This window comes from Penaeus chinensis, chromosome 33, assembly GCF_019202785.1.
Source record: "Penaeus chinensis breed Huanghai No. 1 chromosome 33, ASM1920278v2, whole genome shotgun sequence".
Taxonomy (NCBI): Eukaryota; Metazoa; Arthropoda; class Malacostraca; order Decapoda; family Penaeidae; genus Penaeus; species Penaeus chinensis.
In genome coordinates this window covers 26,051,690-26,064,189 of record NC_061851.1, presented here as the reverse complement: position 1 = coordinate 26,064,189, position 12,500 = coordinate 26,051,690, and the positions used below count along the sequence as shown (strand labels likewise).

Here is a 12,500-nt window from a genome sequence, read left to right as displayed (position 1 = left end):
CGTGTACTCCTTCATCGGCGTCTCCAACGTCACGTGGGAGGTGCTCGTGCTGGACCCGGAGGTGAGGGAGAGGCTATGCACATACACAGTTACGCACGCAATGACAAACACGCACGCACACAAATTTGCACGCACAAATGCAGGTGATAAGAGCCACACGCATGCATGCGCGCGCACGCACGCACGCACGCACGCACGCACGCACGCACACACACACACACACACACACACACACATGCGCATTCATACACATACAAACATACACACGCACGTGTGTGTGTGTGTGTGTGTAAGATTTGCATGGTATATATGTATGTACATACATAACTGAAGATCAGTTAATGAAAATAAGTAAAAATATAAAAGCATAAAAGGGAACTAAAGGATATCGCCCTTTTCAAAATCCCACAAAACAACATAACCCTTTACTCATAAACCCTCCTCCTCTTCCTCCTTTCCCTCTCTCCCCTTTCCTCCATCTTCATTTCCCCTCAACCCACAGATCGACGTGCAGAAGAATGGCTTCGGCAACTTCACTGCCCTCAAGAAGAAGTGGCCGCATCTCCAGACCATGCTTGCAATCGGCGGGTGGGGCGAGGGAGGCAAAAAGTACTCGCAGATGGCAGGTGTTCCCGCGAGGAGAACATCCCTTATTAACAGTGTTATCCGTGAGTGCCTGTTGTTGTTTTCGGTTCGTTCTTGTCTAACTTGTGTTCTGTTCGTTTACTGTGTTTTTTTTTTTTTTTTTTTTTTTTTCTATTGTGAAAATATCTTTATTTCAGCGAAGAGGATCACCGTTACTAACAGTGTGAATGAGTTGTTATCGATTCTGTGAATTTATGGTATTATTATTTTATTTTTTTGTTTTGTTTGTGTGTGTGTGTCATTGTGGTGATGCTGTCTTTTTTTTTTCTTTCTTTTATGTATTGTTGTCAAAATTATTATCAGAAGTGTTAGTATTGATAACATTATTATCATTTACCTTGACGTACATGTGGGAATGAAGCAGTTTTCATAATCGTTACCTTTTTATTATATTCCAAATATTAAACAAGCACAAATTTATTCTTAGGTTAATGAAAATCTACCTGTCCATAATAACACATCCATACATGAATAACAAAGCAATTTACTGTGTTGATATAAATACCTTTGTTGAAATACGAGTCTCACTTTCCAGTAATCGTCTTTTTTTTAATGATATCCACATATCTTATCCATCGCCATTACTGTTGTAATTTAACCCTCCAACCGTAACAGTTACAAAAGATCCTGAAATAGCTAAATTTCACCGTTTTACCGTACAGAATTCATGAATAAATATGGCTTTGATGGCTTCGACCTGGACTGGGAGTACCCCGGTGCTGCAGACAGAGGCGGCACTTTCAAAGATAAGGATACGTTCAGGTTAGTATGAGGGATACAGCTAATCATTGCATGAACTGATTTAACATGAACTGACACGCCATAATGCTGGTCACTCTAGCATAAAGGTATTTGAAATAAAAGATGAATGAGGCATTAAAATCAGATTTTACATCATAACTGTATAAAAGAGAACATGATAAACAAGGCATACGAACATGTTATAATCGACTTGTTTAGTATATTGCTATAATTATATCCATCAAGTGTTTTCCACATTTATACTTTTGCTGTGTCATTCTCCCCTTTTATATGAACTCCTTTACAAGGCATATTATTGGCCTTCCATTCATCTCTATTTCTCATTCACAGGGACTTTGTGAGAGAGTTACGAACAGCATTCGACAAAGAGAACAAAGGCTGGGAGATCTCTATGGCTGTTCCTGTGGCCAAGTTCCGTCTACAAGAAGGCTATCATGTCCAAGAGCTTTGCTAGTAAGTAAAGAAGTAGATTTGGATTTTGTTTTCGTGGTATGCATGGATCTGGAGATATATATATGATTTGATTTATAAAAGCGGTTTGGTATAACCTTGCGGAATGCTTGTACACAGCTAGATTTTTTCATGAGAATTATGTATTATAAGACGTATAAACGAAAGTCATAGAGAAATGCAGAATATTATGAGATATTAACCTATGAGTTTCATTAAACTTTAATCAAACGAGCTGCACGTGGCAACATATTTCTTATATTAACCACCACCTTGACCTCTGACCCAGCTTGATCGACGCAATCCACGTGATGACATATGACCTGCGAGGTAACTGGGCTGGCTTCGCAGACGTTCATTCACCTCTGTATAAGAGACCCTTCGATCAGTGGGCTTACGAGACCCTCAATGTCGTAAGTGGTCTTTCGTTTTTTTTTGTTTTTTTTTCGTTTTTTTTTTCTAGTTTAATGGTGAATCTTCTTGATATCAATGTCCTTTGAATTCATAGACCTGATCTGTTAGCAAAATATTTTGTCTGGATTGTCTTTGTAATTTCTATCTTGTGTATCGTTATGGATCAGATACAATTCAAGGTAAAACGCATTCCTTTACGGACGCTAAAACCATAAATTTTGTTAATCAGGATCCCTTATGTAAAACTGCGAAGGAATCTTCGTATGCGTTCCCAAAACAAAAGCAAATATTTAAATCCTTTCTTGCGCCACTTTTGAAACAAAACAAAATTCCTAGTGCAAGGATACACCATCACATATCACTAAAATCATTTGTCTATAAAGGTTTAGATTAACTACCTTTTCCTACAAACTATTCTTAGATTTTTGATTTACGTATTCCTTTCATTCAAGCATTTTGCCTTTATGTCATCTTTTCACACAGAACGATGGACTCAAACTCTGGGTAGACCTCGGGTGCCCGAAAGACAAACTCATCGTCGGCGTGCCCTTCTACGGTAGAACTTTCACACTTGGCAGTAAGGACACCAACGGCCTTCGTGCCCCTGTGAAGAAGTGGGAGGGAGGAGGAAAGGAGGGCCCATACACCGGGGCAAAGGGCTTCTTGGCCTACTATGAGGTGAGAAAAGGGCATTAGGTCTGTAGAGGTTGGGTGTTAAGAGATGAATGGTAAAACATTCTTCAGTGTAGATACTATGGTAGAAAAACCCACAATGCAGATACTACATTAATTGAAAATGAGACTATAGTTTCGAAATAGATTCCATCTTCAGGTCTGACCCGAAGATGGAATCCAGGTGGATTTCAAAAATGTAGTCTCATTTTCAATAAATCTAGTTTTTGCATTGTGGTTTTTTCTACCATAGTGTTAAGAGATTAATTGGATATCTGTTGAGAAGCAGATAGGAGTTTGACAGAGAGAGAGAGAGAGAGAGAGAGAGAGAGAGAGAGAGAGAGAGAGAGAGAGAGAGAGAGAGAGAATCAATGATCATCACACTTGTAATTTAACCGCATTCAGTACAGACACCTCCCATTTATTTTCCATAAAACTGTAAAGCGTGGGATGTAAGCCTCTTTTTCATACATCAGATCTGCCCTCTCGTTGGAGACCCGCAGTCCGACTGGCCGAGGAAGTTCGACGACATCGGCAAATGCCCTTACACCCACAACGGTTAGTCCGTTCTCTGATTCCTTGTTATATCTTTATCTCCAAGCGTTATATGAACACTGTTTTAAGATAAGATTTTCGTTTTAGACCTAAGAAGTTTTGTCTTTGGTCTTTAACAATTACTGCATTTTTTTTTTTTTGGGGGGGGGGGGGGGTGAGGAAGGGGCAAATGCATCCTAGTATTCTATTTATGCCAATGACTTACCTCCTCCGATTGCCCACCTCAGGCGATCAGTGGGTCGGCTACGAGGACGTAGAGAGCCTAAAAATCAAGATGGAGTTCATCATCGGCAACGGCTACGGCGGTGCCATGACCTGGGCTATCGACATGGATGACTTCCACGGCACCTGCGGCTCCGTCAACCCTCTGATCACTGTCCTCCACGACTACATGAAGGACTACGTCGTCCCCACGCCCCCGCCGACGACCACCACGCCCAAGGTCACCTGGTGGAAGCCGTGGAACCCCTCGTCCACCACGCCCATGCCCAGCATGAGACCAGTTACAGAGGTTGCTTCTGTGGCCGAAGCAGCGCCTCCTCCGGCCGAAGCTGCGCCTCCTCCGGCAGGAGCTGCGCCTCCTCCGGCCGCATCCATCCCCCAACCCGAGCCCCTGCAGCCAGGCCAGTTCGACTGCAGCGTCCAGCAGTACTACCCTCATCCAATGTGTAATAAGGTAAGGTGAAAGATTATAATGAACAAACCGAGAAATAGACGGATGAATTGGTGAACTGAAAGATAAATAGATGCGTAAATAACTTACATTAGTGAATTCTTCTACGATATTTAATATCTAAATCCAAGAACGTAGGCATAGAATGCGTTCCCAAATAACCCTTTTTCTGAGATATTAATATCAAAATAACTTTATCCACAGTACTACTGGTGTGTCCATGGAGAGCCTGTAGAGTTCTCTTGCAGGGAAGGCACTGTGTGGGAGCAACAAACCAAGATTTGCAATTGGCCCACTCTTGCAAACAGAAGCAACTGCTCATAACACCATCGCGTCCTTCCTGTGTGACTACGATAAGAAAGAACACAGAAATGTTTCCTTTCACTTTGCCCTTTCGAATATTTTCCATACCTAATGTTACAGAAGACTCGTTATAACTTCGTTACAAATTGTATGCAACGATTGTTCAAATAATTATACGTTTGTATCCCTTGTGCGTTGGTCGTAAGGAGTGATCTACCAGAATAGGTTATATATATTAATTATAAAATACGGAAAAAAAGAATTAAGCTAAGACGTTTGCTCAAGTAGGTAATTTAGACAGCTTGCTTGTTATGACTTAACTACTATTATCATTGTCTTTTATTTCTTCTAGGGAAGATTTAAAGCATATAATAATGGTAAAAAGAAAAAAAAAAATTGTTTGCTGTATCTTTTTTATTGAGCGATCATCTCATAATCGTCACTATCATCAGCATCACTGTTAAAGTACATACTGATGTCATAAGTGTTATTTGTGTTATTTGTGATTAATTGTTATTATTATTATTATTGTCGTTGTTGTTGTTAGGTTATTATTATTATCATTATTATTATTATTATTATTATTATTATTATTATTATTATTATTATGATTATTATTATTATTATTATCATCATCATTGTTATTATTATTATTGTTATCATTATTATTATAATTATCATCATCATTATTGTCATCACCATAATTATTAGTTATCTTGTTATCATTATCAATGTTATTATTATTACTGCTGTTATTACTTTGATCATTATTATTATCATTTCTTCATCACTCCTGGTAACTAATTTGCATATGATTTCTTCACTATTATATGGAATTAAAGTGTTCCGTTGCTTTCTCCTTGTGCTTATTGTTACGATATTACAATTATGTTACAGTTAGTATTCAGTATGGAGCTAATTACACCAAAAGAAAAGCAAGAAAGTGAATTAATTGTATTGTTGTTGTTGTTGATATTCTTATTATCACTATCATTATTATTGTTATAACCATTAATATTGCTGTTATCGCTCTTATTAATATTATTCTTGCCCTTATTATTATTATTATTATTATTATTATTATTATTATTATTATTATTATTATTATTATTATTGTTGTTGTTGTTGTTGTTGTTGCTATTTTCATTATCATTATTATCGTTGTTATTATTATTATTTTTATTGTTATTATTATTATTATAATTATTATTATCATTATTATTATTGTTCTTCTTCTTATTATTATTATTATCATTTTTGATGTTATTTTTATTATCATTATTAGTGTTATTATTATTATTATTATTTTTATTATCATTTTCATTATTATGTTTATAGTTTTTATCAATAACATTATTATTGTCATTAGTATCATCCTTGTAACTATCATTAAAAGATTATTGTTGTTATCGTTATTATCATCATTATTATTATTATTATTATTATTATTATTATTATTATTTTCATTATTATTATTATTAGCATTATTATTAATATGATTATCATCATCACAACATTATTATTAGCATTATTATTATTATTATTATTATTATTATTATTATTATTACTATTATTATCATTATCATTATTGGTGATGTTGTTACTACTGTTATCCTCATTATGATTATTAATATATTTATATTCTTTACTCTCACCATCACATGTTCTTTATTATCAACAGTTGATACATTTGCCCATGTAAGTTACGTATGACTATTGTTTATTTTGTTTTCAGCATCGTCGTCATCGTCTCTTTAAGTTTCTTCATAAGAAATACGAATCAATACTAATCTAGTTATAAAGTAGATTTTAGCCTGCAAAGCTGTTTTTTCTCTAATTTTTGTTTTTGTTTCACTGGTAATGTTTAGTATTCTTACACTACTGTTGTGGTATAGAGCAAACTGGAAAAATAAGGAACGTTCACGAATCTAACTTCAGGAAAACGTTAGGGCTTTTGACCAGTAGTTTAGCCCAAGCGATAGGACTAACAGCTTTGCAAAATAAGCTTTCATCTTAGTTTGGTTGTCTACGCCCGCGGGTAATACATGTTGTGGAAATTGGAAAAAAAAAACGGAAGAAAAGTCACGCAAAAATACACATTTCTATGTTTCTTTTCTTGCTGTGGTTGTGATTTCGTCATTTCACTACCATGTATTGTGTGAGGGTTTTAAGGACCAGCAAGAAGCCGTCACATCTCAGGTACAGGAGGCAGAACTACAGGATACCGTAGGAATGTTTATTAGTTGAAAAAGCTGTGAAATCGTAACGTACGAATGTTTGTATTTCTGAAAACGTTGTGAACGTTACGTACGAATGTTTGATTTTTTGAAAATGTTGTTAACGAGATTGTAATGGTATATTTATTTACAGACTTTTTTTTCTGATGCTACTTGCTTCCTTGCTTGCTTGCTTCAACATTTCTTGTTATTTATAATTTATTGAGTTGTGTCAAGATACAGATACTGGATAATTGCGTAAGACCACTGTAGATTTTGTGTATCACAAAAATCATAAATGTCTTAAGCATTGTTGAAATGTTTTCTTTCTACATCCTAATGTTATTGTTATAAAGGTATTGTAAACTTTTAACGTTAGTGGGTTTGGAAATCATTTTCAATTGAAATAGATAAATAAACAATGCTATGATGATAATGATACTACTACTACTACTGGTATTAGTAAAATCGCATGTAGACCTAAACATTTATAATGAAAATAACGAACTACAACTAAAGCAGCTCTTTATTTCAAGTAGGAAAATAAAACCAAAATGCAGTTTAGAGGTAAATTCCGTTGAAATAATCAAACAGAAGAAAAAAAAAAAACAGAATACACTAATTACACACACACACACACACACACACACACACACACACACACACACACACACACACACACACACACACACATACATATATATAAATATAAATATTTGTGTGTGTAATACACACACACACACACACACACACACACACACACACACACACACACACACACACACACACACACACACACACACACACACACACACACACACACACACACACACACACACACACACACACACACACACACACACACACACACACACACACACACACACACACACACACACACACACACACACACACACACACACACACACATATATATATAAATATAAATATTTGTGTGTGTGTGTAATACACACACACACACACACACACACACACACACACACACACACACACACACACACACACACACACACACACACACACATATATATATATATATATATATATACATATATATAAATATAAATATTTGTGTGTGTGTAATACACCATCATTGTGAGTGTGAAAAATTATACCCTCCCCTCTAATTACGTCACCGCCAACGAGGCTCATTTGGATGAACTGACGTACACTTACTACACCTTACAAATGTTCAACGATCATTTTACATGTTTCAAAGTATTTCATGTCAATACTGGCCATGAACACTTTTGTAAATGTTTCAGAATGTTACAGGGCATCATGAGCTCATTTTGGTTCCTCGTCTTTTTTTTTTTTTTTATGGATTTTTTTTTTTTTTTTTTTTTTTTTTTTTAATCAGAGAATCTATGTTGACAGGTATTTCAACATGTGTTTGATGCATCCATTAAAGTATTACATTCTGTATTTTTCATTCTTAATGTGGTTCTTGAACAGAAAAAAAATTGTTGTTTTCGCTAGTTTTTCATTAATTTAATGACATTCTAATTCTGGGCAAAGGATAAGATACTGTAATACTTACTATCTACAATTCATAAACAGTTCTGTATATATAATTTTTATGATCACCGTTACCTACTGAAACTGGATAAGATCTATTGTCTGTAATAAGGGAATACCTAATGATCTAAAATAATAGTCATTGACTTCACCCAAATTTTTTACCTTTAAATCAGAAAGGTTAATGGTGGTTAATGGTCAAAAGCAAAAAAATAAATGTGCTAGACATCTAAGGTCACTCAGCACTATGGGAAGGTATAGTAAAGGTTAATGAAGGGCGATTGAGTTAGTTGTTAGTTGCAATATGTCACCAATCTAGAGTAATATTGGATAGGTTAAAGATGGGTAAAGGAGTTGATGAGTGAATGGACTGAGGTAGGATTAGGTAAGGGGATTAGATCAAGTGATGGATATGTATGCGTGTGAGGAAGGAGAACAGATCGTTGAAGCAGAAGCTGTGGGATTCTGTAAGGATGTCTGATAGTTTAGGAGGTTGGAGAAGGGTTTAAGAAAGAAAAGAAAAAAGTTATGAAATGTGTCTGATCTGTATCTACAGCTGTCTAAAAACTCTTTTTGGCACCATATCAAGGTTGTTTCAAGTTGAAACATTTGGGGTCAAGGGGGTAAACAAAAATAGTGAAAGGTGGTAGTGTTACTTTCTGCCAGCCATTCTATCCTCTTTGATCATTTCTGTCGTCATTCATGGTCCAGTATATTTTTACATATTCCTTGTCAACACTAGTTATCTTTTCAACATCAAAATGATTGCTGTAGCTATTACATTGATATTGTTCTTTGTATCTACTGAAGCTATCATCATTGATATTGTAATTATGACTATTATTATTAAGAACAATTGTTACTAGATATACAGTGATCATGTCTGTTTTCTTTCTTTTGTAATAATTCTTCATTATTATGGAAAATATAATCCATGTTATTCTGTCAACAAAATGACATCACTTTTGAATTAAGAGTTGCTCTTTTGTTCCTCCTCACTATGTATATACGGTTATAATAATTACTATCAATTTGCATTTATATTCTTCACTGTGATTACTATTATAATTTGTATTAGTATGATTAGTACTCCTGCTTACTTTTTGCAATGAATATAATTAAAAGACTGGTAAACACATCAGCATCAATATAGCCATAAGTAAATTATAAAAGCAAAAAGTATTCGTATAAAGTATTGTTAAAAAGAAGAAAAAACTATACAGGTGAGAAAAACACAACATACTTCTGACAAAATATTATATATCATTGATCCACTGAAAGCAAATATAATCTCAAGTACCTTGAATATCAAGTACATTATATACACAGCATCAATCAAATCAAATAAACACTTTATGAATAATACTCAGTCACAATAACCATCATAATGTATACACAAAAGCACCAGAGGATATAACACCCTTGAATGCTCAGATTTTTGTATTTAAGTTATTGTAAAAGGAAGGGGACAAGTAGTGGTGTTTTTGATCTTGCATCTAAAAAGAACATATGAAAATTAACTTAAATAAAAATAATTTAAGACCAAAATGAATGTAATTGTTAGTGCAATTTCAGAGATGGTGTTTATTTGTGAATGTTACTGTTCAATTATACAAAAAGAAAATATATAGTAACAGGTACATAGTAAATAAAGAATATGTAATAAATCTGAATACTATAAAAATATGTTAACAATAAAGAATATATATATAGCCTAATATCATTTAACACCTAGATTACTTCAACATCAAAATAAATATATTTACCATTTACTGAACTAATAAAACATCACAACTATTTTTAAAATTAAATAAATATTCACAACCACTTCGACTTATTTAGCAATTATAATCATAATGTATCTATTTGTAGCTTAGACCAACAGATGTGACTCCTGTAAAATAAGACAGTAAAGAACTGACAGCTTAACTGAAGTCCACAGATATATATGTATAAGAGAACAGCCTCATATAAATTTTTACACACTTGAACTAACACTGAGTTAAATGATTAAAAATAGTCTTTTAGCTCTTAAATGCTGCAAATTAACACATTTATTGTGAATACCTGTAGCTTTTAGCTTAAGCTTATAAGATTGTTTTAAATATTATCCAAATAAAAAAATAAAAATAAATTAAGAAAAAAAGGGCTAATAAAAATATCTATGTAAAGAATAGTCACTGCCTGTATAAACCACAACCAAAACCAAGATAAAATGTTTTTACATCCATCTGTGCACATAATCTATGGTAAGGTTAACTGTGAGATTAATGGATAAAGCTTTTATATATGATCCATTCTTCCAAAACAGAGAAAGCTAAAAAATATCAACAATAATGATTGAATTATGCAAGCAGAATGAAAAAACAAGCAGAATGAATTGCTTTCTACCTGATACATGAAAATACAAGCTTACGTCATTTAGTCTTTCTGCTAAAAACAGACTGACATGATGTAAAATATAATTAATCAAAATCATAAATAACAGCAAGAATGCAAGCAAAACTTTCATTATAATTTTGTAAATAACAAATCAAATTTTCATGTTTCACATCAATACACTGAAATTTGAAATACACAGCCAACTACTTAAAACTTTTGTCATCATTATCATTATCATTACTTTTATCATTATTTAAATTTTTGCAAGCTATCAAAAAATACAGCTGTATGCATATGTCACAAAGCCAAACACAAGATGAAAATCTTGATGAAAATCACAATGAAAATCATGCTTGCTGGAAGCTTCCTATTAACACCTTTATGACTACTGTGCCCAAAAGCTTTATGCGAAAAGAACAACAATAATAATTTCCCTCTCTCTCAATTCACATTTCTTGTTCGACTGATACATAATGATACATCTGTGTCGTCAACAAGTCATTCTTCTTCCTGCATGCATAATATTGAGGGACAATTTAATAACATACAGGTATCATACATTTCCACAGTACATCTGCATAATGTATATATATAATCTATGGTGGTTTCACTCTGCAGATGCACTGCAATCACACTATGGCTAATCCTAGCCCTATATGACCATTTTGACTTCATGTTATGATTGTGATGTATGTTACAAAAATCTGTAATCACACACCTTTATAGATATATTTATTTTGTTTGGTAAACTATCTAATTACTCTTTAATCCCTTCACAACTACAAGGCTGCCTGCCACCATCATCAGTACTTTTCCAATACTGACATTCATGTAGCAACCTTTAAATATTGATTTTCAAATCTTTCCAGAAAGTGGCTGTCATATTTCAGAGAAATCATGATTTATGTAATTGATTGATTGATTGAGTGAGTGTGTGTGTGTGTGTGTGTGTGTGTGTGTGTGTGTGTGTGTGTGTGTGTGTGTGTGTGTGTGTGTGTGTGTGTGTGTGTGTGTGAGTGTGAGTGTGAGTGTGAGTGTGAGTGTGAGTGTGAGTGTGAGTGTGAGTGTGTGAGTGTGAGTGTGTGAGTGTGAGTGTGAGTGTGAGTGTGAGTGTGAGTGTGAGTGTGAGTGTGAGTGTGCGCGTGAGTGTGAGTGTGAGTGTGAGTGTGAGTGTGCGCGTGAGTGTGAGTGTGAGTGTGCGCGTGCGCGTGCGTGTGCGTGCATGTGCGTGGGCAATGGCGTGTGCGTGTAATTATTTACTTTTTTAACAACCTCCAACATTTTACTACATATTAAGCACCTAGAAGTCAAAAAATCTGGTATTTCATTAAGTGAAATACAAGTATGCTAAATCTAATTAATAATAACACCAAGAAAAAACCCTAAATGGAGATTCTTTGTGATAGTTGCAGAGCACAAATAAAAAATTGTGTTTTTAGCTTAGAAATTCATGATAAATGACTCAGGAATATAATTCATAACATTAGCAACATCACATTTCAACTGCTGCTACATACTGTACTTGAATATAATTATTCCACATAATCAAGTCATTAAAACTAATCCAAATGTGGTAAGTACATATATGTGTGTATGCATTTGGATGCATGTCATGTGCATAAATGTTTGTGTAAATACAAATACTTATAAAGCTATGAAAATTCTACACCTATCAATGGACTTTTATGAATTTCAGTACAGATAAAAGTTTTCTCAAAACTAATACAAATGCTAATGACACCACTATATAATAAAGTACGACAGATTCAAGTTCCGCTATCCACTCAACTATTTGTAAGATGGTATACTTTTAACCCGAAGACTGTAGACGGCACGAAATGCATGCCATGCCACTATAATTTTGTTTTATTAATTGTAATTACACAGAG

The 12,500-nt window shown here is 34.2% G+C and overlaps 1 protein-coding gene across 1 annotated transcript in view; it reads left to right on the top strand.

Annotated features, from left to right (window-relative positions):
- LOC125043230 (endochitinase-like) overlaps positions 1-5,030 on the top strand; it is a 15,738-nt gene extending 10,708 nt beyond the window's left edge. Inside the window, exons 2-10 of the mRNA XM_047639241.1 lie at positions 1-61; positions 503-668; positions 1,308-1,407; positions 1,738-1,860; positions 2,147-2,270; positions 2,755-2,949; positions 3,420-3,501; positions 3,726-4,174; positions 4,376-5,030. The exon at positions 1-61 is cut by the window's left edge and continues 180 nt beyond it. Of these exons, the coding sequence (XP_047495197.1) occupies positions 1-61; positions 503-668; positions 1,308-1,407; positions 1,738-1,860; positions 2,147-2,270; positions 2,755-2,949; positions 3,420-3,501; positions 3,726-4,174; positions 4,376-4,495 (1,420 nt within the window). The 3' untranslated portion in view covers positions 4,496-5,030. The remainder of the gene's footprint in view (positions 62-502; positions 669-1,307; positions 1,408-1,737; positions 1,861-2,146; positions 2,271-2,754; positions 2,950-3,419; positions 3,502-3,725; positions 4,175-4,375) is intronic.
- Positions 5,031-12,500: the final 7,470 nt, after the last annotated feature.